This window comes from Nuphar pumila, chromosome 8 (genome assembly GCF_984573655.1).
Source record: "Nuphar pumila chromosome 8, dmNupPumi1.hap1.1, whole genome shotgun sequence".
NCBI classification, from domain to species: domain Eukaryota; kingdom Viridiplantae; phylum Streptophyta; class Magnoliopsida; order Nymphaeales; family Nymphaeaceae; genus Nuphar; species Nuphar pumila.
This window is the reverse complement of record NC_143256.1, coordinates 15,551,437-15,575,800: the sequence shown is the minus strand read 5'-3', so window position 1 is coordinate 15,575,800 and position 24,364 is coordinate 15,551,437. Positions and strand designations below refer to the sequence as shown.

The window sequence follows — 24,364 nt, the reverse complement described above, 5'->3', positions numbered from 1 at the left end:
AGCAATGAACATTGCATACACAAATATGATCATGGAAAATATTTAGGTGTATGCATGGCTGATCAGACCGACAAAAGGAGAAGGAAAAAAAAAAACACCCAATATAACCCCAAAAAGGCGAAAAACTCACATCAGCAAAATCATATCAAAACACGAGCCATTCTGCTATGTTCTTCTAGTCTTCAATCAAAGACAAACTGGAAAGGGTTTTCCTATAAACAAAACAGAGAATTCTTTTGACGAAGACTGCACAGAGCAAGAAATGTAAGGCCACACAACTTGCTTCCAAAACCAAATCAACCATCAATTGCAGTTACGATCCCGTTACTGCTGCACTAATCTCCACACACGAATGCATGCATCTTCACCAGAGCTTACAACAGTGCAATCATCATTGAAAACTAATCCATAAACACCTCCCAAGTGAGCACCCTTTATGGTTATATGACTTGAAGCTGGCTTATCAACTTCATATATAATTATGCTTGTGTCTAGAGATCCCGTAGCAACCATTGTGCTATCAGGAGACCAAGCCACACAATTTATACGAGCAGTATGGTACAACATGTTCTTAAGCTTAACCTGCAGAAGATAGTCAACTGGTTAGTGAGACAAATGTTCAGGAAGTTAAAAATCAAACCTTGGTAATTAACATTACATTTCTAAAAAGGATTAATGCGGAAGGGAAAGGAAGAAAGAGAGATGGACTATGCAAATGGGAACCAAAAAGTTAGAAGTATGAACAACTTAAATATAGTGACAAAATCTATCAAAAATAAAGAAAAAAAAAACATGGATGAAGCATGATAGCCTTCCACTACTTTAATGTGTGTAAAAAGAATTTAGGAAACAAAAAGAAAATTAAAAAACCATATAGGATTTACATTGTGCCTGATAAATTGAACCATGGCATTTTGCTATGTCACATGGGTGCGGGTGCGACATGGGTGCGGCGCAATTTCAAAAATTTTGGACACGGGGACTCGGCTATATATATATATAATTCTAGTAAACAATTAAAATTAAGTAGCCAAAACTATGACCTTAATTTTTTTGAAAGTTTCAATTTGGCATTCCCATTTCTTTATGGTAGTTCTTAAGCTAGCTTTTCTAATACTTGTGAAACTAGTATTTTTTTAAACTGGAAAAGCATTTATTTAGCTATCTCAAATGGTTGGGTTACCTTTTATCGTGTTTTATACATATTTTTACATAAGTTGTGACTTGTGAAACAGTCACACAAACTGTGCACACAGTCTGTGCAATGCAGTCTGTGACTGTGCAGACTGTGCACAGTCACACAGACTGTGCACAGTCACACAGACTGTGTGCAATGACTGTGCAGTTGCAGTTGCACAGTCTGTGACTGTGCAACTGCATTGCACAGTCTGGTTATATATTAAAAAAAAAGATATATAAAAATTGTTTTTTTTTGTTTTTTGTCTTAAAAATGGACATTTTTGGACTCGGTCAAAGTTGACCGAGTCCAAAATGTGGACGGACGCGGCCTAGACTCGTTGACCGAGTCCGACTCGACGTTGACCGAGTCCGACTCGGCGTTGACCGAGTCCGGGCCGAGTCCGAAGCCGCACCCGTGTCCGCACCCGTGTCGGGGCGTGTCGACTCGGGTGCGGCACCTCCCTAGCCGAGTCCGTGTGACATAGGCATTTTGTAGTCTAGGAAAACAAGGGTAATTATAATACCGCACACAAGGCCATAAATGCTTAAGAATTTTCAAGGTTTTTGGATCTAGAATGCCATTGACATACAATAGAATGAATGTCTACTACATTTTTCATAACAGGGATATTGCGCCGAATCAATTCATTCTAGGTCTTGATTGCTTTGTCACCTTCTCATGAAAATCCAGAACATGCAATTAATAGCAAAGTACACCATTATTATCAAAACTGGTATTTGTCTTATGCACCACAATTTGCTTTGTAATCCCATTGTTGCTTAAAGCTAAACTTATGGTCCCCAATAGTAATATTCCTGCTTATTGCTGATCTCCAATCTTTACTGGGCTCCTCCTTTTCCCAGTTCCTTCAACTTGCTTCATGTCAAATTTTTTGTGTTCTGTAATTTCAGACAGCTTGTAACATGCCCATTCTATCCCTGACAATGCTCATCTTTCTGTTTAATTAACTCTTAAGGACAAGATGTAAGGATACGTGGCATTTCTTCAATATGTGTTTTTATTTTTGCTTTACGTAACATGCATTAGTATTGTATCATTGTCATCAATGGCTCGGGTAATTGATTTGTAGTACCAGTTGGAGTCACACTATCTCAACCAGGCCATATTCAGGCAAACCTAGCTTGACTAATAAAAAAAAATTAACTCAATCCTAGTGAGGATTAATCTATTATGAGAGATCATCCCATGTGATTAATGAGTTGGGACATCAACCTGTTGTAGTTGGAATATTCATTTTCTCTTTCCTATTTCATTGAGTCAAATTGAAATGACAAAAATTGACACAGAATTAGAGCAGCCATGACGAAGTGATCTATTAATCTCATCTTCATGCTTTTTCCTCTAATCTTCTAACCTCTTTCTTCTCTATGGATTTAATATTTTTCAGAAGATTTCTTTGTTTTGAATGTTAAATTTTAAAACACATACTGGAATCATAGGCAGATCTGACTGTTAGCTTTGAACAAATCTGGAATCTAACTTGTTTTTTGGTCCCATAGGCTTGGGTGAAGGGGATAAATGGATTGGTACGTGGAAATGGTAGCTCTATCTCAGCTGGTGGTGTGGTTGGCTGGAACCAAATAATCAAATCTTCAAGGGAGTACGACCTTGCAAAGGGGGGTGATTGAATTGGTAATTAAGTTTATGGTTCAAATCAAGCTTGCAAAGGGGTCAGGCTGAGGTTCCAGACTGACTTATGGTCCAGGGATGTAACTCTTGCTGAAAGATATCCACCATTTTTTCACATAAACAGAGATAACAGCATACTTGTAAGTGAATGTTGGAAAGGAAGAGCTAGTTAGTTCACTGAATTCAGAAGGAATTTCAAGGAGCAAGAGGTAGAAGATTGGTTTTGGTTATGGCTATTGGATTTTTAGGCCCATGGAAAATTTCTGACAGCGAGAATTCCTTATATGGAAATGTGACGGATGTGTTATGTTCTCTATAGCTTCATTTAGCCATGCTTTTGGCTGTAAAGATGTAGACCACTTTCCAAATGACACCGTCCAGGGTTTCCATCCCTCTCCTACAGCCAAGATATTTGTGTGGCTCTTAGCACTTGATAAGGTTAATAACCAGTGCAAATTGAAAGACAAAAGTTTCCAGCTTGCAAGTACTTGCTACTTCTGTTTCGATGAGAATGAAACAATTGAGCATTTGTTTTGGTTTTATCCAGCATTTCAGTGGTTGTTCAAACAAGCTTTGGATTGTGCCAATAAAATGGCCAGATGGGGATTTAGCTTGGATTGGTCGGAATAGGCCTGGTGGTTAAGAATCTTAATTTGATCTATTCTGTAAGCTTGTTGAAAGATTTCTTATCCCCTGGCTTAAATTATTTCTCTTAGACAAAAAAAAAGGATTTACATGGTTTGCAAAGTGTTATAATGTGCATCTCCCTAGCATACTGTCTGTAGACTCTGTACATACACCAATTCTTGTTTTCTTTTTGTTATGTGTGTGTGCTTGTGTTCAAGGATTGATACACACACACACACATATCTATATATATATATATATATATATATATATATATATATATATATATATATAGAGAGAGAGAGAGAGAGAGAGAGAGATGGTACCTCTCGAGTGACATGGTCCCATACAACAGCTTCTCGATTGAGATCACCAGAAATAAACATAGAGGCATCTGGGGAGAAACGAATGACGTTAATAGCACCACGATGCTTCTCAAGGACTGACTCTTCAGTGAGAGTGTCCCCATTGACAGAATAGACGTGGAGTTTCCCATCTTGGCCACCAACAATGGCCTCACTTCCATCAGGTGAAATTGCAGATGCCGTCACAGCAAACCCAAGATTCAGAGTTGACAACACTTTGGATCCACGAAGCATGATTACTCCTGAATCAGTTGAAAGCAATGCCAGCTCGGGCTTATCAAGTGCAATATTTAAGTCCTTTGGTTGTGCACCAATATCAATTTGTTCTTCATCACCACACTGATCAGCATGCAACGAAATTCTCCTTACCTGTAAAATTTTGGGGAAAAGGATCATCTCTTGTAGCAAAAGCAAGTTGAACATATTGTACATAGCTACAGTTGTTGTACAGTCAGCAAAATATAAGCCCCACAGCAGGATATCATCAATTGGAATTTGGCAGGTAGATTAAGAAATTGTTCCTTATTAAAGGAATATGCTTTTCATCAGACTTGGTGAGCAATACTACCGTGTATTGAACTTTTATAATTGGCTGCAAAGCTTTCCAGACAAGAATATATGGACTATCCCTGATATTTACTATCCAAACATCAAAGAAGAGGACCAAATATTTGGAGAACACCTGATAAAATCATCAAATTGGACTAGGACAATATAACTTAAAAACGAGGAGAAAATCTCCAACCGAATAGCCTTTGGAAATCTTTCACATGTTATTGCCATTAGACATACTAGCGAGCACAGACATGCTCCCAGTCTATGTCACAGGGACTCACCAAAGAGGCCTCTGCACCCACGTCGACGCGACGCGGGTGTGGCACCCAATTCGGTCAACCCGCACCCAAGGTTATCATTGTCCAAAATGGACTTGGTTAACTTTGTCCATTAAAAAAAGGGACAGGGCTCGATAATGGGTAAGGGTACCTCGAGCACCCCCCTCCCCCCCCAATTAAAAAAATAAGGGGGTACCTCGAGAAGGGGTAAAGAGGGATGGGGCTTGAGAATGGGGTACCACGAGAAAGGGTAAAGGGGTGGTGTTAAAATATATATATATATATATATATATACCCTCCCGCACCCCCACACCCAAGTTCTTTTAAAGTGCCGCATCGCCGCCCCCGCATCTGCACCCGTACCTATGTGACATAGCTCCCAGTTTATCCAATACATATATGCACATGTATGAATAAAAATTGTAGTTAGTTGCCTGTTTATAGAGAGCGTGAGAGAGGTTGACTATACCATGCACGTGCGAAAATCAAATTCCACTTGTACAACTTACATAATGAATAACAAATAGTGTCAACTGTCACATACAAATCAATTCCTTATGCTGTGAACATTGGATCAAGAGAATTTCTGCTCATGACATTTTATATGTCAAAATTACAACTGGCACGGTAACAATGTCAGAACAAAACAATATCCATAGTACTATGATTAGGCCAATGAAGCACTGCTCGTCATATTATATCATTACATGGCAAGGTGTACCTTTCAAAAGGTATATGTGTAATTAGGTTAACCTAAAGTTAGACATAACATACAAGAGAGTTGACTGCGACATCACCCACCATATGAGGCACTTTACAGCCCTGTGGTACCTCCTGTTATCTCTTCTCTATTCTTCGTCTTCACCACATGAACATAAAGTTGAATTACTTGCTTAAAAGATGTAGTACTGCTCATTTCAAGCATGGGCGTGAACAAATCTCAATTCATTTTTTATTTCTTCTCAAGGAGTATTGAAAATGATATTACTTGCATATTTTGGTCAAACTATTTCAATGGAATATTATATAGAATTTCAAAGGCTATTTAAGTTTCTAATTCAAGAATTTGACATCAAGAAATTGGTCTCATTTACGTACCTCTTAGAGATTGAAGTTACAAGAACAACAAAGAGTATATTTATCTTTTAGAGAGAATATGTTGGAAGATACTGTTATTAGTCAGTTTGGAGCCTTGTGAATTAACTAACATATCTGTTATCCGATTAGCCTGATTAATCAATTCATGCACAATGAAATGATACTGAGATGGGCCATGAATATTCAAAAAATTGAAGGCTACTCATCAAAAAGGAATCTTCTATGCCAATTCCTTTGAAGTACAAAATAGATGACCTGCATGTATGTGCATAAAAGAACCGCCTCTGGTTTTAATTTCTTTGAGAGTGAATTTCGTACCATTGAATAGAAAAGAGACAAATGATCATAAGCTTAAATGTTGAAGCCAAATTATAAAGCCATGTCTTTTGGGCCATTTGAAAAGAATTCATGTAAAAGCAATATTACAAAAGGCAGAGATTCAGGTGAAACTTCTAGGAAGCTTTATGGTGATAAATAATATCTATGAAAAGAAGCAACCATATATTGGTGACTTGCCACTTTAATAAGAAAGAGTTGCATTCAAGATGTTTAGCACTTCAAATTTTCTGAACAGAATTGCAAATTCTCCAAGAGAGTTCAAGGCTTGACTTCATAAATCAATTCGATAGATATCTTTGCAACACCTCAAGATGGAGCATTGTTGCCTATCTCAATTAGGGGTGGCAATCGGGTCGGGTTGGCAGGTCGACCCGGCGGGTTGGCTGGTCAGCATACCTCAACCCGACCCGTTTATTAAACGGGTCGGCTGTGGCAAACACGAACCCGACCCGTTTATTAAACGGGTAACCCGACACGACCCGCCAACCCGTTTATAAACGGGTTGGGTCGGTTAAACGAATTGGCAGGTTAGCAGGTTGACCCGCCCGCCTAACCCGTTTATTAAACGGGTCAGCTGGGTTGGCATACCCCTAACACGAACCCGACCCGTTTAATAAACGGGTTAGGCGTGAAAAGATACTGTCATTTAGTATAAAGTCTGGATCTCAGGATCCAGACCCAATTCCTTTCATTTTAAACACATGCTCATTAATGTTTCATTAATGACATGCTATAATTTTATCATAACATGTAATGGGTATTTTCGTACCCTAGCTATTGTATCTGTGTGTATTTAATCAGAGAAGCAAAAATGAATACCCTGATTAGGGATTTTTGCTGCAGCCTCGTTCTCTCTCCCCATGCTGTGTTGTTGCTTGTAGATGAAGAAAGGAACCCATGATTTCTATCATGGTATCAGAGCAGCAGGTTCAATATTGAAGATCGGTTCCTTCTATGACTGATTTGTCTCCTTCTAAGGTACCTGTTTTCTCATTTTTCCTATCGATTTCTCTTGTATTTAAATCTGCAGTCCGGACTGAAATCTCTTCTTCGTACTCTCCTCTTTCTTTTTGCTCTTTTGAAATACATCATTAATCTGCTTATTGTCTTCTTCAAGTACCTCCTTTTGATTCCCCTTTTTTATTTAAGCCAACGTGTTTCTCTTATTTCCAAAATCCAAAACTGAAATTTGGTCACGTTGGCATATTTCCTCCTTCTTTCATTCCCTGTTGTTCTTCTGTCATATCTACTACTTCTTTCACATTGCTGCACGTGATCTTACCCATCCATAAGCAAAATAATCAAGCAAGATCATTTTTTTTATCTATGTGTGATTACAAGAGTTGAAAAGGATCACTCCAAACTCATTTGCATATTGACGTCAGATCAGATTGTGATCTGCACGCCCAGATCTATCTTGATTAAAATAATTTCATCTTCGAATTCATTTTCATCTCTGTTTTGCCTGTTTTCTCATTATTCTAAAAGGAAAACACATTATTTTCAAAATAACGTACCTATTACTGATTGAATTTTATTCAGAACAGATTCTTTACTGTGCAGTCCTGTTTTTCTGCCTCGTGTTCATCAGTTAAAAAAAAAAACTAGTCTGGTCTTTAGACTTCTCTGATATTAAAATTTATGTTCTGAATTATACTAGAATTCAATTATGGTTGGGTCTTTGTCGTAAGGCCATTTCTTGTTTTTTATTCCTTCTCTTGGTTGGATCTTATTCCTTCTTGTTTTTGGCTTCAAAAGAATATGGACTCATTCCCTCATTCTCAGTCTGGTCTTTCCTCAAACTTTCTCAGCCAACTCGTGTCTGAGAAACTGAACAATTCCAATTTCCTAACTTGGAAGCAACAAATCATACCATTCATAAGAAGTCAGGACCTTTCTGGACATCTGGATGGTTCTGTTCCTGTTCCTCCAGAATTCATACCACAAGAAGAAAAGAATGGTGAGAAAGATCTTTCTATTACCTATGTTAGAAATCCTGAGTATGTATCCTGGATGAAGTGAGATCAGGCGTTGGTTGCCTATATCACTTCTACATTGTCACAAGAAGTGCTTGTGGCAATTCCAGATGACTGCTCTGTTAAAATGTAAAACTGTGCAAATGTTTCATATTTACTGACAAAAATGATAAACTTTCTCCTCGTGTGATTCCCTGTGCCTTTTTAGGATATGCTGAAAACCAGAAAGGTTATAGATGTTTTGACTTCAAAAATAATAAACTATATGTGTCTAGAAATGTTTCCTTTCTTGAAAAGGAGAGCTTCTTTGATTTTAGAAAATTAAAAGACGTCACTGAGTACTCCTTTTTGCTAGATCTAATATCAACATATGATGAATATGACCTTGATTGTAACTTTGATGATGATCAAAGAATTATTGATCTTAATGTTGAAAATGAAGAAGTTCATAGAGATACTAGTATTCAATATTCCAGGCGACAAGAGTCTAATCCTCCATGTGCACTTGAAAAATATTCTAACATTCCAACTAGACAATCATCCCGAATCTCGAGGCCTCCAGGAAAGTTTATATCAGTGGTGGAGCCAGGGGTGGGTATGGGTGGGCGGCCGCCCACCCTAAAATTTAAAACCGAGTCGACTCATGACTCGAAAAATCGAGTCGAATCGGGACTCGTGAAACCGAGTCGACCGAGACCCGGGCTCTCGATGAGTCTAGAGCCTGCCAAAAGAGGCGAGGGGTAAAACCCTAGCCAGTTTTCTAAAGCTCTGCCCCTCCGTTCCAGCGTTCCCCTTCAGTCACAGGCAAGACGGCAACCCCATTCGCCGGCAACCCTTGTGCTCTGCTGTGCCGCCGGCCTCCCTTCGGTGAACCCGCGGTGGCGGTGCCCCCCTCCGAGCTTCTCCCTCTCGGCTGCAATCTCCGGCGACGCGAGGCACCGGTGTCGCAGTCAGTCGGACCTTTGCCAATCTCCGGCAACCATCGCTAGCAGTTTGAAGAAGACCCTCTTATCTCCTAAATTTGAGGGTGGGTTTTGTTCATGTTCAGTGGCTCTGGTGATACAGTATCCAGTTATCCATTCTACAGGAGCAATACAGGCCAATCCTTCAATTTGGTTCTTGATCCTTTCTTTTTGGGGCACAACTGAACGTGGGTCTAGTTTCTTTCCTCCTTTTTGGGCGCAACCTCATTGGAAGAGTCAATCTTGCTATCCTTTCTTGGTCATCGTGCGTGCATAGGACTCTCCTTTTGTGCCTGCTGCTAAAACAAGGTATGGATGTCTATCAATGTAACGAAGGCAACGGATAGCGTATCTTTATCTACCAGATAGTTGGTGAGTGAATTGCTTGTTCTCGATTGTCTAGGATTCTTGTAGTGAGTAACTGTGGCCATTGGCAGATTTTAATAATTGGGCATCTGTATTTTTTGTCTAACAGGCATTTTTATACTCTTTTTGCTTGAATTCTGCATATGGTGCATGTTGGTCATCATCGGTGTCATAAAAAATGTATTCATTTTTTAGCTGAAAGCTTTTCGGGGTTCTACGACCAATCTTGGTGGTCAGAGGCGGAGCTGGGGGGGGCGGGGGCAGGAATGGGCTGTAGCCCAGTCCTGCCTCTCGAAACAGTTAAATTTTTTTTTTTTTAAAAGCCCAGTCCTAGCCCAGCTCAGCCCTGACTGCAGCAAATAGTTTGATTTGTCCATATAAAATAGATTTTTATTAATAATTGTAGCCATTTTTTATTTTATCTCAAATTTTTTTTTTCGGGGGCGCTGCCCCCGAGCTCCCGACTATCACGCCATTTTTTTGTTTGCTACACCCCTATTTGCCCATCCCCCACGTCAATCCTAGCTACGCCACTGGTTTGTATCATACGAGTCTTTCTCACCCACATATAGGGCAGTTATTGCATTAATTCACTCATATGAAGAACCATCCACATATTTTCAAGCAAAAACTGATATCAAATGGATAGAAGCCATGAAAACTGAATTAGATGCACTTGAAAAGGCTTCTACATGGAATATTCAAGATCTTCCTTCAGGGAAGAAAACTATAGGATGTCGATGGGTTTATAAAATTAAAACCAAGAGTGATGGTACTCTTGAAAGATATAAAACCCGTTTAGTAGCCAAAGGTTATGCCCAAGAATATGGGATTGATTATGAAGAAACCTTTGCTCCGATGGCTCGTATCAAAAAATGGTCTATTTTGCAAATGGATGTCAAAAATGTTTTTTTAAATGGAAAGCTAGTTGAAGAAGTATACATGGAACCCCCTCCTGGTCTAAGTATTCCTAAGGGTAAAGTCCTTCGCTTAGAAAAAACTCTTTACGGACTTAAACAAGCACCAAAAGCTTGGTATGATAGGTTTAGTCGTGTTATGATTGATATTGGTTTTCAATTCTGTTTAACTGACACTGCTTTGTTTATTAAGAATTCTGATGCAGGGATCATTGTGCTTCTTCTCTATGTGGATGATATGATCATCACCGGAAGCGATAAACAGGGAGTTGAAACAATCAAAACACTTCTTAAATCTCATTTTGAAATGACTGATTTGGGCTTGTTGAGATACTTTTTAGGCATTGAAGTTGCTTATTCTCCTAGAGGATATTTATTATCTCAAACTAAATTTGCTTTTGATATTGTTTTCAGGTCTGGTATTACTGATGATAAGAAAGTTGACACTCCAGAAGTTGTTAATGTTAAAATGAAGATTGATGATGGAGAACTTCTTGCAGACCCTACTCCTTATAGACAGCTTGTCGGAGCACTTTCCTATCTATCCATTACCAGACCAGATATAGCACATGCTATTCATACAGCAAGTCAATTTCAACATGCTCCTACTTCTGTTCATATGGGAGCAGTCATGCGTATTATCATATACATCAAGTCCTCTCTTTCACAAGGACTTTTCTTATCTTCCTCCTCTTCTCTTGATTTAATTGCATATACTGATGCTGATTGGGGAGGTGATCCCAATAACAGACACTCAACCACTGGCTTTTGTGTCTTTTTAGGGGAATCATTGATCTCGTGGAGGTGTAAAAAGCAGCAGAAGGTATCTCTCTCATCCACCGAAGCTGAATACAGAGCCATGGCAACCACGACCATGGAAGTAGTTTGGCTCCGACGACTGCTTGCTGACATGGGAGCTGAAGCAACAAAGGCTTCACAAATGTGTTGTGACAACAAAAGTGCGATCTACATTGCCAGTAACAGAACATTCCACGAACGCACCAAACACATCGAAATGGATTGTCACTACGTTAGAGAGGAATATCTACACGGGATAATTGATCTGCCATATGTCACTTCAGAATATCAGTTAGCAGACTTCTTTACAAAGCCTCTCGCTGCTCCCCGATTTCACTTTCTCTTAGACAAACTTTTGCTCATTGTACCGTAAGTTTGAGGGGGAGTGTTAAAATGTAAAACTGTACACATATGTATATATAATAATATTATATTATTATTATATATATATAAATACATTTTTCATTTCTTTCTTTTCTGTATTTTTTTTCCTTTATTTTTATTTTTTGTCTTTATGTCATCTAGTTCAGTTTGAACTAGAATGACTGTTGCTAGTCAAGTCCTGTCCAGACTTGACTAGCAATAGAGCTGTTGGACTGTGTCCAACAGCTCTATTGAGTCCTCTTTCAGCTGTGTATATAAAGGGGTGCAGCCTCTCTTGTATTTCATTCCAATGCTTCTTAAGCAATTGGTTTTTCATATCAATAAATAATACATTTTTGTTTTTATTTTGTTTCCGGTTATACCCTTTTTAAGGGTTATGCTTTAGTGTCATTCTTGACACTTGCCCTTGTTAATCTAAGCTCGTGTTTCGAAGATCCCCATTTCATTTCATGCTCAACAATGCAATTATGGCATCGACTGGTTCAGACATATTCTCAAGTTTCTCAGGCCAGAGTATTATTTTTAAAGAAAGAGTTTCAAATGCTAAGAAAGGACTCCATGACTATTATGGAGTATTTGAACAAAATGAAGACTATTACAGATCAATTGGCCATTGTGGGATGCCCTGTTAGTGACAAAGATATGGTGCGACAAACTTTGAGTAGGCTGGGGTCGGACTATCATATGATGGTTACTTCCTTATTGTGTTTGCCAGATTTACCTACATTTGAAGATCTTCGTGTCAAGCTTTTACAGTATGAGATGACGTTGAAAGGATTTTCTGAAGATACTCATGCTCATGTTGGAGCACACAATGTTCTTGCCACAGGAGTTGCCTATGGGCGAGGACGTGGTAGGTATGATTTTCGAGACAAATGGGGTCAAGAAAGAAATGGACAAGGAAGTCGTGGAATACTACCTACACCCAATGTTCCTCCCAATGGGCAAAGGCAAAGGACAATACCTACCTGCTTTCTCTGGAACAAAAAGGGACACATAAAGGCAAATTGCTGGTTTAACCCGCAAAATAGAGGAAAGCAATTGGAGACAAGAAAGGGAACAGATACATTGAAAAATAGTGGAGAAGTCAAAGAGTTACTATTATTTGCCTTGGCTGAATTGAATATCAAACAGAATAATCAAGGTACTTGGTATGTTGATTCGGGTGCAGCCACTCATGTCACTGGTGATGCTGGTAAGCTCCTAAATCTTGTTTATTATGTTGGTAGAAATAGTATAGTCACTGGAGATGGGTCTCACCACCATATTTCGCACATTGAAAATTTTGTAATCCCCATGTCCAACTATTCTCTTGCACTTTCAAATGTCATTCATGCTCCTAATATCAAGAAAAATATTGTTTCTGTCTCTAAACTTGTAGATGGCATTAATGCTTCAGTTGAGTTTACTCCTTTTTCTGTTTGTGTTAAGGACCTTCAAACGAGAGAAACATTCACTGAAGGAAAACGTCAAGGAAATATGTACGTGTTCCAAGAGAATCCTTCCTCTCGTGTTCAACCTGTTGATTCCATCTTGAAGCTCACATCATCATCTTCAGTTTCTACTGAGAGTGTTTTTAATCTTTCTGAATGTATTGAGTCGAATCTTTGGCATGGTCGTCTGGGTCATTGTAGTAGTCGCTTTATTGATAAGCTTGTTTCAAGTAGTCTTATTCCCAAGTCAAGTCTAGACTTAAGTGTCAATAATAAAAAGTGTTCTAGTTGTCTTCAGTGTAAGAGTCATGTTCTTCCTTTTCATTCCATTAATAAAAGAGCTTCAAGACCATTTGAAATTATATGTTCTGATGTTTGGGGCCCGGCTCCAGTTCCTTCCATGTATGGCACTAGATATTATCTCATATTTGTTGACAGTTATTCTCGATATACATGGATCTTCTTTATGAAAAGTAAATCTAAAACCTTCAAGTTATTTCAGAATTTTCATTCTTTTGTTCAAAACCAATTCTCTCAGAATATTATTTGTTTCCAATGTGATGGAGGGGGTGAATTCTCTTCAAATGACTTCATAAATTTCCTCCAAACAAATGGAATAAGTAGATATGTGTCTTGCCCTCACACACCTCAACAGAATGGGATTACTCAACGGAAGCATTGTCATATTGTCAAGAGTGCAATGAGCATGATGCATGATAGTAACCTTCCAGTTACCTTCTGGGCAGAGGCTTTTCACACAACTGTCTATGTCATAAATTGATTGCCTATGAACATCTTAGAGAACAAATCACCCTATTTCTCTTTGCATGGTGTGCATCCAAATTATCACGATTTGCGTGTATTCGGGTGTATGTTATGTTCATGTTGACAGTTCAATGCGGCACAAGTTTCAGGATAAGGCCTTAAAGTGCAGATTTGTGGGGTATGCTGATGATTACAAAGGCTACAAATGCTATGATCCCGTGAGCAAGCGCATAAAAATATCCAGAAATGTTGTGTTTGACGAATCAAATTTTGGTCATAATGCTAGCACTCCTCCTGAAATTGAAGTTTATCACCCTTGGTTGAACTCAGATCTCTTTTCTAGTATTGATAATGTATGTTCTTCTTAATGTAATCAAAGAGACTAGGGAAACGTATCTACTGTTGCGCAAAGAAATCAAGAAAGTGTAACGTCTGAATCACTATTGGCCCCCGAAAGGTATAAAGGCATTGGTTATTCTCGACGTGAGAAGGAGATACCTCCCAGCTTTAATCAGGAGCATAATTCTCCTTATGTTTCCACTCAATCACTTGCTCACAGAAGGTCTACCCGACCTCGGCATCCTATTGATAGGTGGGTCAGTTATGAGAACTTCACGATGGATTTTCAACTTTTCTTAACCTCTTTGGGCAAGGAAGATCAACCGACAACATTTTATCAAGCAATAAATTCTAAGAGATGAATTGAAGCTATGAACAACGAAATGGCGGCTCTTCATGAGTCTGGCACTTGGGATATTGTTCCCAGACCACATAATCGGAATGTGGTTGGGTCAAAATGGGTCTATAAGATAAAGTATAAGCTAGATGGTGCTATCGAGCGATATAAGGCAAGGCTGGTTGCCAAAGGATTCACACAGGAGCAAGGACAAGACTATGATGAGACCTTTATTCTAGTTGTGAAAATGGGAACTATCCGCATCATAGTATCATTGGCTGTTGAGCACCAGTGGACTCTCAACCAATTGGATGTGAAGAATGCGTTTCTACATGGAACTCCGAAGGAAGAAGTATACATGGAGCAACCCACTGGGTATGCAAAAGGGAACTCTAAAGAATACGTGTGCAGGTTAAAGATAGCTATATATGGTCTAAAGCAGGCATCTCGATCTTGGTTTGAGAGTTTCGCTCTTGAAGTAGAAAAATATGGGTTTAGTCGGTCTCTTCTTGACCATTCTCTTTTCATATTTAAATGCAAAGATATAATTACCCTGTTATTGATATATGTTGATGACATTATCATTACAGGTAACTCTAATGAACATATTGAACAGGTTAAAGAACTTTTGAATCATAAATTCAAGATGAAGGATCTTGGTAAACTGAGATACTTTCTTGGAGTAGAAGTTGACAGGACTCCTTAAGGCATGACGCTTACTCAGCATAAGTATACCATTGATGTTCTTAGCAAGGCAGGTATGACAGATTGTAAGCCCCTCAGCACACCCAATGTACTTCATCAGAAACTCAGTTGCTAAGATGGAGATTTGTACGAGGATCTTTCAGGATATCGCAGGATAGTAGGAATGCTTCAATATCTTACCTTCACTCGGCCTGACATTGTCTATTCTGTCAATCAGGTCTCTCAGTTCATGCATGAACCACATATTGGGCATATAAAAACCGTTAAACGCATTCTTCGATATTTGAAGGGTACTATTGGAGATGGTCTTCTGTACAGAAAGAGTATGCCTGGTCATCACATGCATGAACTCCTTACTTACACAGATGTAGATTGGGCAGGAGATCCAGATGAACGTAGGTCTGTCTCAGGATACTGCATTTTCATTGGGCTAAATCTTGTCTCCTGGAGCCGTAGAAAACAAAAAGCCATAGCCAGGTCGAGCACAGAAGATGAATATAGATCAATGTCAGCTACTACAGCCGAAGTAACATGGATCAGACACCTGTTGACAGAAGAGAATCGATTTCTAAAAGTATTCTCTTGTGTGACAATCAAAGTGCTATCAACATGTCATTCAATCCTATCTACCACAGTCGTGCCAAACATATTGAAATTGATCAACATTTTGTAAGACAAAAGGTTGAAGAGAAGGAAATTGAACCAGAATACGTGCGGACTGCTGATCAAGTTGTTGACTTGTTTACAAAAGGACTTATCAAGGACAGATTTTGGATGTTCATGGTCCAAAACCATGTACAACTGGAGGGGGGGTGAAAAGATACTGTCATTTAGTATAAGGTCTGGAACTCAGAATCCAGACCCAATTCCTTTCATTTTAAACACATGCTCATTAATGTTTCATTAATGGCATGCTGTAATTTTATCATAACATGTAATGGGTATTTTCATACCCTAGCTATTGTATTTGTGTGTATTTAATCAGAGAAGCAAAAATGAATACCCTGATTAGGGATTTTTGCTGCAGTCACGTTCTCTCTCCCCATGTTGTGCTGTTGCTTGTAGATGAAGAAAGGAACCCATGATTTCTATCAAGGTGGGTCGACCCGTTTATTAAACGGGTTAGTTTAAGCCCAACCTGAACCCGCCTAAAAGGCGGGTTGGCGGGTCGGGTTGGGAGGTCGTGTCAGGTTTTGCCACCCTTAATCTCAATATTTGTCATATTTTATGACAAAATCTTTGCAGTTTGTAGTTCTACTTTTAAAGGCAGTGACATTTTTTATTGATAAAAATATAATTTACAATCAAGCTCCTTTACCACCGGAGAAAATTATTAACACTATCACAGTTCACTATACATGGAGTTCACAAAACTATACTAGTCATCAATAACTTCACTTTTCATATTCTTTATATATTTTATATTTTTCACTCCATTGTTCTCTAAAATGCCAAAATTACTTCTGTAATATCACATAAGGGCATTTTGTGAAGCACATTCTTGTACCATTTCTATATTGAGGGATCTAACATTTCTCCATCAACGCAAGATTTCATTTTCTTGTTATTCAATTGCAATGAACATCTAGTCAGTCTTTTCCCTCAAGACATGTTTTATTTAGAACACAAGATCTTGTTGGCTTACTATGCCTGACTCAACATTGAGTAGTAATTTTAGCTAGTGTGTAAATTGCCTACCCCATCAAGGTGCAAGATTGAATTGAAATATATTCATTTCAGTGATCATATTGGATAATAGAAAGACACATCATCATGTTCTCCAGCCTAGTTGCAATCATAAGTCATCAAGAAAATCAGCTTCAAAAAGATGGTGCAAGCACACAAACCACAAGATATAAAAATAAAGGCAACTACTACATGTACATGAAGAAATGGTGCTACCTTGTTATCAAAGGCAAATGTGGTGAGCTCTCCTTCCACCACTGCAAAACATTTAATTTGAGAGTTCTCCCTTCTCTGTAACCTTCCTGCACATCCAACTCCTTGCATCCATCGGACAATCACCCCATCATAACTGCTAGATAGAATAATATTCTGGCTGCCTTCAGAGGTGACTGCCAAACCAGTGACGCTCTTCATGTGCCCAGAAAATGATACTGGCATCTTTTCTAGGTCATTGGCTGAATATATACTAATAGTGCCACCAAGGGAAACAGTGACAAGATGATTATTCTGCCACAGGCAACCAACTAGCATTCCATCCAGTCCAGAATCAGATGAAGTAAGTGTCTTCTTCACCTTACCGTTTCCATTTTCATCAATCTCCCACACTTTTGCAGTTTTATCTGCAGACACTGTTAGCACCTGAAACAGCAGGATAAGCTTTTGCAGTAAGATATGAGAGTTGGCTACTAGAGAAATAAATATATAAAACAAAGAATGAATAGGTATCTTTCTGTTGAGTCACACCAAAAGAAAAAATCATAATCAGCAAGTGCATTCTCTTTGAAGACCTAAAAATAAGAAAAAACAATGTATCAAATATTGCATTAACACTTTCCTTTAATCCACCTGTAAAATTGCAACAGGCAATTCAGTCAAAACCAGAAATCCAGCAGTAGCCGATGTGATTCGAAGCTAACAAGGAAAATGAAGGGCTTTTCACCATCTCTATTTCTCATAGTGACATAATCACTTCAACAGATTAAGTTTGCAAACTAAAGGCTATTAAGATATAGCATACAATGCAAACTACTTGTCTTAGATGTTCAAATGATATAACCCAAATATTGTTAAGATATATATATATATACATATATATATACTTGTATATATATTATATACTTTAAAGTTAAGTCAACTGTGGTTGACTTAGACTAGTTGTTGGACTGCTGGTCCAACGGCTAGAAATCTAGCCATTGGACTAGGTCCAACAGCTAGTCAAACTAATGTGGACTCCCTTTTTCTCTCCTTTAATCTCTTTTCTTCCTCCGTTTCTCTATAAATATGGGTGCCTTTGTAAGGTAAGAGAGTGATGGGTAGTTTTAAGCTTCTTGTGTGTTTTTGAGTGTATTGTAATGATGATTAAAATGTATTTTTCTTTGTATTTTTAATGTTCTTTATTAATGAAGTTATTCATTCACATTCTATTGTGTTTTATTTTAGTTATTATGTTTTTATCCAAATGCATTGTGTTTTTATTCTTGGAGTTCATTATAGAGTGCATTGAGGTCCATGCCATTTTGTGACATGGTATCAGAGCAAGGCATCATGGTCTTGAAAAAGATTCGTATTAATGAATAGCATGGATTCAAGGATTTTGCATTCCGGTATGTATCTTTAGCTTTTCTATCTTCATATGTATGGTAGGTGTTTTGAAAGGGTTATATTAAAAATGAATGTCTTCTTTTGAAATTAGAATATGTAGAAATTGTTAGAAGTCAAGCACCTTCGACCAGATCTTCATCCACAGCAGAAGAGAAAGGGATTTGCAAGAAGGAGAGGCGGCAATGACTGACACGATTCTCAATGAGAGGTTGTGCCCTATATTCAATGTTATATATATGATACAAGTTGGATTGGGTCTGTCAACCCAGACCCGATAATACCAACCATGTAAATACAATACAAAAGAATCATTTTGGGTCTAGAACTAGACCTGTACACTACATTCTCAGTACCCTCCTTCAAGTTGTGCATGGTTTTGCAACATGGACAACTTGTTCTTCAAGAACCAAAAACGCATATTGGTACGGCCCTTAGTGAACAAATCTGCCACTTGGTCAGCCGTAGGAACATAAGTAGGTGCAACTTCTCTATCTTCAATCTTTTGCCGAATGAAGTATTGATCAATCTCTATATGCTTTGTGCGACTATGGTGAATAGGATTAAAAGCAATTTGTATGACACCTTGATTATCGCGCAAGAGAGTGGCGGGTAGCATAGATTCTCCAACTTCAGTCAAAAGATGTCTCAGCCATGTGGCCTTTATTGTAGCAGCCACCATAGATCGATACTCAGCTTCAATACTAGATCGTGCAAATGCACGTTGTTTCTTGTTACTCTACGCCATCAAGTTCCCATCAAGAAAAGCACAATATCCAGAAACCGACTGCCTGTCATCTGGAACTCCAGCCCAATCTGCATTTGTGTATACATCCAGTCGATGTTGCTCCCCTTTAGTCTTGGATTGATGATAAACTAGACCATCTCCAAGAGTTCTTTTTAAATATCGAAGGATTCTCTTGACAACATTCATATGCTTTGTTCGTGGGTCATGCATGAATTGTGAAACTTGATTCACTGCATACACAATGTCTGGTCTAGTGAAGGTGAGATATTGGAACATACCCACAAGACTCCGATATTTCTTGGAATCTTCATATGCTTCCCCATCCCGGGATCCGAGTTTATGATTAAGGACACTAGGGGTGGATAGAGGTTTATAATCCTTCATGCCTGCCTTATCCAACAAATCCAAAGTATATTTGTGTTGGGTTAGTGAAGTGTTTCATCCTGTCGATCCACCTCAACCCCTAAGAAATAACGCAAAACCCCCAAATCTTTCATCTTAAACTGTCGACTCAATAAGATCTTGGTAGCTTCTATGTGTTCATCGGAGTTCCCAGTAATAATAATATCATCCACATATATAAGAATTAAGGTGCGTACCTGACAATCTCGAAAAATAAAAAGCGAATGATCAAGATGAGATCGAACCCATGTCTCTGAACTTCAATAGAGAAACTATCAAACCATGAGCGGGAGGCCTGCTTTAGCCCATAGATGGCTCTTTGTAGCTTGCAAACATGTGTGTTGGGGCTATGTTTGGTATAACTAGAGGGTTGCTCCATATACACCTCTTCCTTGAGAGTGCCATGCAAAAAATACATTTTTGACATCAAGTTGACTTAGAGTCCATCCATACTGAACTGACAAGGACAGAACTAATCGAATAGTTTCCATCTTGATCACAGAACTAAATGTTTCGGCATAATCTTGCCCGTATTCTTGAGTGAACCCTTTCGCTACTAGCCTCACCTTATAGCGTTCAATGGATTCATCGAGTTTATACTTGATTTTATAGACCTATTTAGATCCTACAACATTCTTGTTCGATGGTCTAGGAACAATCTTTCAAGTCCCACACTCATGTAAAGCTTTCATTTCCTCATTCATGACCTCAACCCATTTGATTGACATAGATGCTTGTGAGAAACTGATAGGTTCATCATGCTTTTCAATCTGGGAGATGAACAGTTGTAAGTCTGTAGAGAAGTTGTCATAACTTACCCATCTTTCAATAGGATGGTGAATCCTCTCAAGCCTCCTGGGTTGCACAATAGGTCGTTGAACTTTGTCTTTGTTTCACTGCACATAGGTAATCCCTTAAAACTTTGTAACATCTGAAATGACAGGCATAGTAATATCTTGTGTGTTTGTCGACATTTCCTTTTCTAGGTGTACAACTGTACTATTTTGTTCTGCAGATAGTGTATGACATGAGGGTACGTCATGCATCACCATTTGATCAAGCACCTCAGCAACAAGCCATGGCTGATAACTTTGAACATCCTTACAGTGTCCCTCTGTACTTCCTAAATCATCAGTATGAGTCTCGTCAAACACGACATTCCATGAAACTCTGATGCGACTGGTAGTGGAGTCATAGCAGTGATATCCTCTATATTGATCAACATATCCAACAAACCTACACCTGCATGCCTTTTTCTGAAACTTATCACGTTAAGAACTGTCAATATGAACATAGCATATGCAGCCAAACACTCGCAACTCATTATAGTCAGGATGAACCCCAAATAGTGTAAATAGCGTAAAATAAGGGGATTGATCTGCTAACAATTTCATTGGCAGTCGATTTATGACATAGACAGCTGAATGAAAAACTTTCATCCACAAGTTTAAAGGAATGTGAGTGTTATGCAACATACTCAACGCACTCTCTACAATGTGCCAGTATTTTCTTTCAGCCGCACCATTTTGTTGTGGTGTGTGTGGACAAGATATTCGACGACCTATTCCATTATCTTAGAGAAATTCAGTAAATTCCTTTGATAAGTACTCTCATCCACCATCACAATGAAAATATTGAATTTTAGTTGAAAATTGATTACAAACTAAAGCACAGAATGAGCAAAAAAGCTTGAAAACTTCAGATTTATATTTGATAAAATAAATACAGGTGTATCTAGAGTAACTATCAATGAAAGTAATGTAATAATGATTGCCCAATAAAGAAGACTGTGGGGCATGTCTCCAGACATCAGAATAGACAATTTCAAAAAGCACAAAATCTCTTTGATTTATTGAATGAAATGGAAGAACATGACTTTTACATAATTGACAACGGAAACAAAGAAGAAAATCAGCCTCGACATTCAAACTAGACTGCGGAACAAGTCCACTAGACACAAGCTTCTCAATAAATGAATGATTACAATGACTAAGACGACGATGCCAAATCTCTGGCTTATTACATTGAGATAGACTAAAACAAACTTTGAATGACACTGGACGAACTGGTTGTGAATTTATTGATGCATCATGAACTAGAAGAGACTCCTTGAAGACATACATGTTTCCCTGTCGTTCTCCTTCAACGAGTGTCTTCTTTGTGAGAAGATCCTTGACACATACAGAAAGAGTAAATTCGACAAAAGAATTAGTATCATCGACAAGTTTAGAAACAGAAACAATGTTTTTAACAATACTAGGAGAATGGTAAACATCAGATAAAGGTAATGAGGAATTGGGGAGTAGAAGGAAAATATTTCCAACATGAGAGATAGGATGAAGAACACCATCTCCGGTTTTAATAAATCTTACCAATATCACATGTCACATGTGCAGCAGCCCGGAGTTAATGTACCAAGTCTCCTACTCAGTTTGCTTGAAGCTCAATTCTGAAAGAGCGAAAATCAAAAGATTCTTCACATTTTTCTTTTCATCTCCTTTACGGTCGTCTCCTGCTTGTCCCCTAGTAGAAGGCCCAGCACCATTAAACTTGCCTTTGTTTTGCGGATTATGCCAGCAATTTGCTTTAATGTGCTCAATTTTATTACACTGAAAACATGTTGGGATGTTTATAGGGTTCCCTGGATACAAGTTAGGTGACATGTAGGGTATGGGAAAAAGCCCACGGCCTCCTTGATTACCTCTTCTATGTCCACGCCCGCCTCAAAAGCCCCCATGTCCTCGCCCTAATACTACTCATGTGACAAGTACCTCATGGTTGTTGGAATTCAGGGTCATCTTCTCGCCCCTAATGGTAACTTCATATTGTAGTAGCTTAGTCCGTAGATCTTCAAAACTGGGCAATGAAGGGAGGCATAGAAGAGAGGTGACTAACATGTGGTAGTCAGAACCCAGACCATTCAGTGCCTGTTGAACCTTTTCTTTGTTAAGAATTACGCAACCCACCATGGCTAGTTGATATGTAATACTCTTGATTTTGTTCATGTATTATGTCACTGATAAACTCTATTTCTTCAAAAGCTGAAATTCTCTCTTTAAATGCAAAATCCTAGCTTATGAAATCTGTGAATAAGTCTGCGCCAATATTTGCCACAACTCTCTGGCTGAACATTCATCTAGGATGGCCACTAATATCTCATGGGAAAGCATAGAGGTAATGTAAGCCACAACTGCCTGATCTTTTCTTCTTCATGTTACAAATTTTGAATTATGAATCAATTTGTTGGAAACCTCCCCTTTATCATCTCGCTCTTCTTGCAGGACGAATTCTAGTGGTGCATGGATCGTTCCATCAAGATATCCAGAGAGATCCAGACTCTTAATAAAAGGAAAACTTTGTCGCTTCCAGGTCAAGTAGTTATATGAGTTGTCCAAGGAAACTGGAAGGGAGAATCCATGTGAAAGGACAACAAAAGAACACTCTAACCAGCAGTTTGATTTACCAGCAATGTAAATCTGTTTTTTTTTCTTTTTGCTACGAAAATAATATTGCAGGGAAACAAATAATCAGTAGAACACGACAAATTAATGATCTGAATTTTTTTTTTGTATGGACCGAAACTTTGATTTGGTTTTGGAGAATAAGATTTGACTTGAAAGACAAAAGAGAGATCTAAGTTTAAATGGAAACACAAATCTGATCTGATACGATCAGATTTGATTTAACGCTGCTGAAGGGAAGAATCAATATGCCATGGCCAGATCTAATTTAGTCTGGCTTGGAACGAAAACACTAGATCTGGAACGATCCGATCCAGCATCAAAGAGGAAAAAAAATAATCAAGATTTAAGAAAACAGATCTGGTTTGACGTGACCAGACTGTTTGACGTAAACAGATTCAGTTTTAAGAGATCGAAAACTTAGAGAGGAAGAAAGATGTTTAAAAATTTTAAGAAAGAGATTTTTAACCCAATATGATAAGATCAATTTTCAGGACAGAAGGAGAATAGAATCTGATCTGATAAGATCAGATCTTGGATCAAAGAAAGGAAGAAGAGAACTCGACCTAGTATTTACTTCTCAGCCTGCTCTGATACCATGTTAGAAGTCACGCACCTTCGACCAGATCTTCATCCACAGCAGAAGAGAAAGGGATTTGCAAGAAGGAGAGGCAGCAATGACTGACACGATTCTCAATGAGAAGTTGTGCCCTATATTCAATGTAATATATATGATACAAGTTGGATCGGGTCTGTCAACCCAGACCCGATAACACCAACCATGTAAATACAATACAAAAGAATCATTTTGGGTCTAGAACCAGACCCGTACCCTACATTCTCAATAGAAATTATTGTCTTTTAATATATTTTTTAGATTATGGATATGTATATTGAAAAAATTATATTTTGCAAAAATATGTGGTTTCTTAAAATCTTATGTGTTTCATGTTTTGCAAAATATTAATTTTTTACATTTTTTTTTTGTGTCTCTTAATGTATGTATTTACATAGATTATCTTTGGGATTTTTAATATATAGTGATGTTTCTTTGGTGATTCTAACTATGTGACCATGCATGATTTTAATTATGTAGCCTTTGTGATTATTATTGGATGGCATAAGCATGATTTGTCATCATGAACTCGAATGCATATTTTAATTTCTCTATTATGCATTATATTTTTTAGTGGGTTCTTGTGTATGCTTCTTGAGCATTTTATGAATAAAACTTATATTTTTTAAAAGACTCTTGTATGATTGTTGCTTAGCCCATAGTAGTTTTATGTGCTTTTTGGTAGCTTAGTGACTTGAGTGTTTGTGCACTTTTGTAACCCTTAGTGGTTTCTTTCTTGTGCATTGATACTTCATTTCATGTTTCTTAAAGATTTTAT

The 24,364-nt window shown here is 38.2% G+C and overlaps 1 protein-coding gene across 1 annotated transcript; it reads right to left on the bottom strand.

Moving 5' to 3' along the window:
* Positions 1-324: 324 nt before the first annotated feature.
* Positions 325-22,246, bottom strand: LOC149829668 (actin-interacting protein 1-2-like). The gene is made up of 4 exons (XM_090015231.1): positions 22,211-22,246; positions 16,977-17,399; positions 3,784-4,191; positions 325-582 (listed from the first exon to the last, which is right to left on the bottom strand). The coding sequence occupies exons 1-4, from the start codon at positions 22,244-22,246 to the stop codon at positions 325-327; spliced, it is 1,125 nt and encodes a 374-aa protein (XP_089871357.1).
* Between the last annotated feature and the right edge of the window lie 2,118 nt (positions 22,247-24,364).

Excerpts from the sequence above, each read along its gene's own strand:
- LOC149829668 (XM_090015231.1), bottom strand. The coding sequence starts at position 22,246 with ATGGGGGCTTTTGAGGCGGGCGTGGACATAGAAGAG. Across the intron at positions 17,400-22,210 it reads CGGGCGTGGACATAGAAGAG|GTGCTAACAGTGTCTGCAGA; the intron begins GTAATCAAGGAG and ends CTGCTGTTTCAG. Across the intron at positions 4,192-16,976 it reads CATTTGCCTTTGATAACAAG|GTAAGGAGAATTTCGTTGCA; the intron begins GTAGCACCATTT and ends AAAATTTTACAG.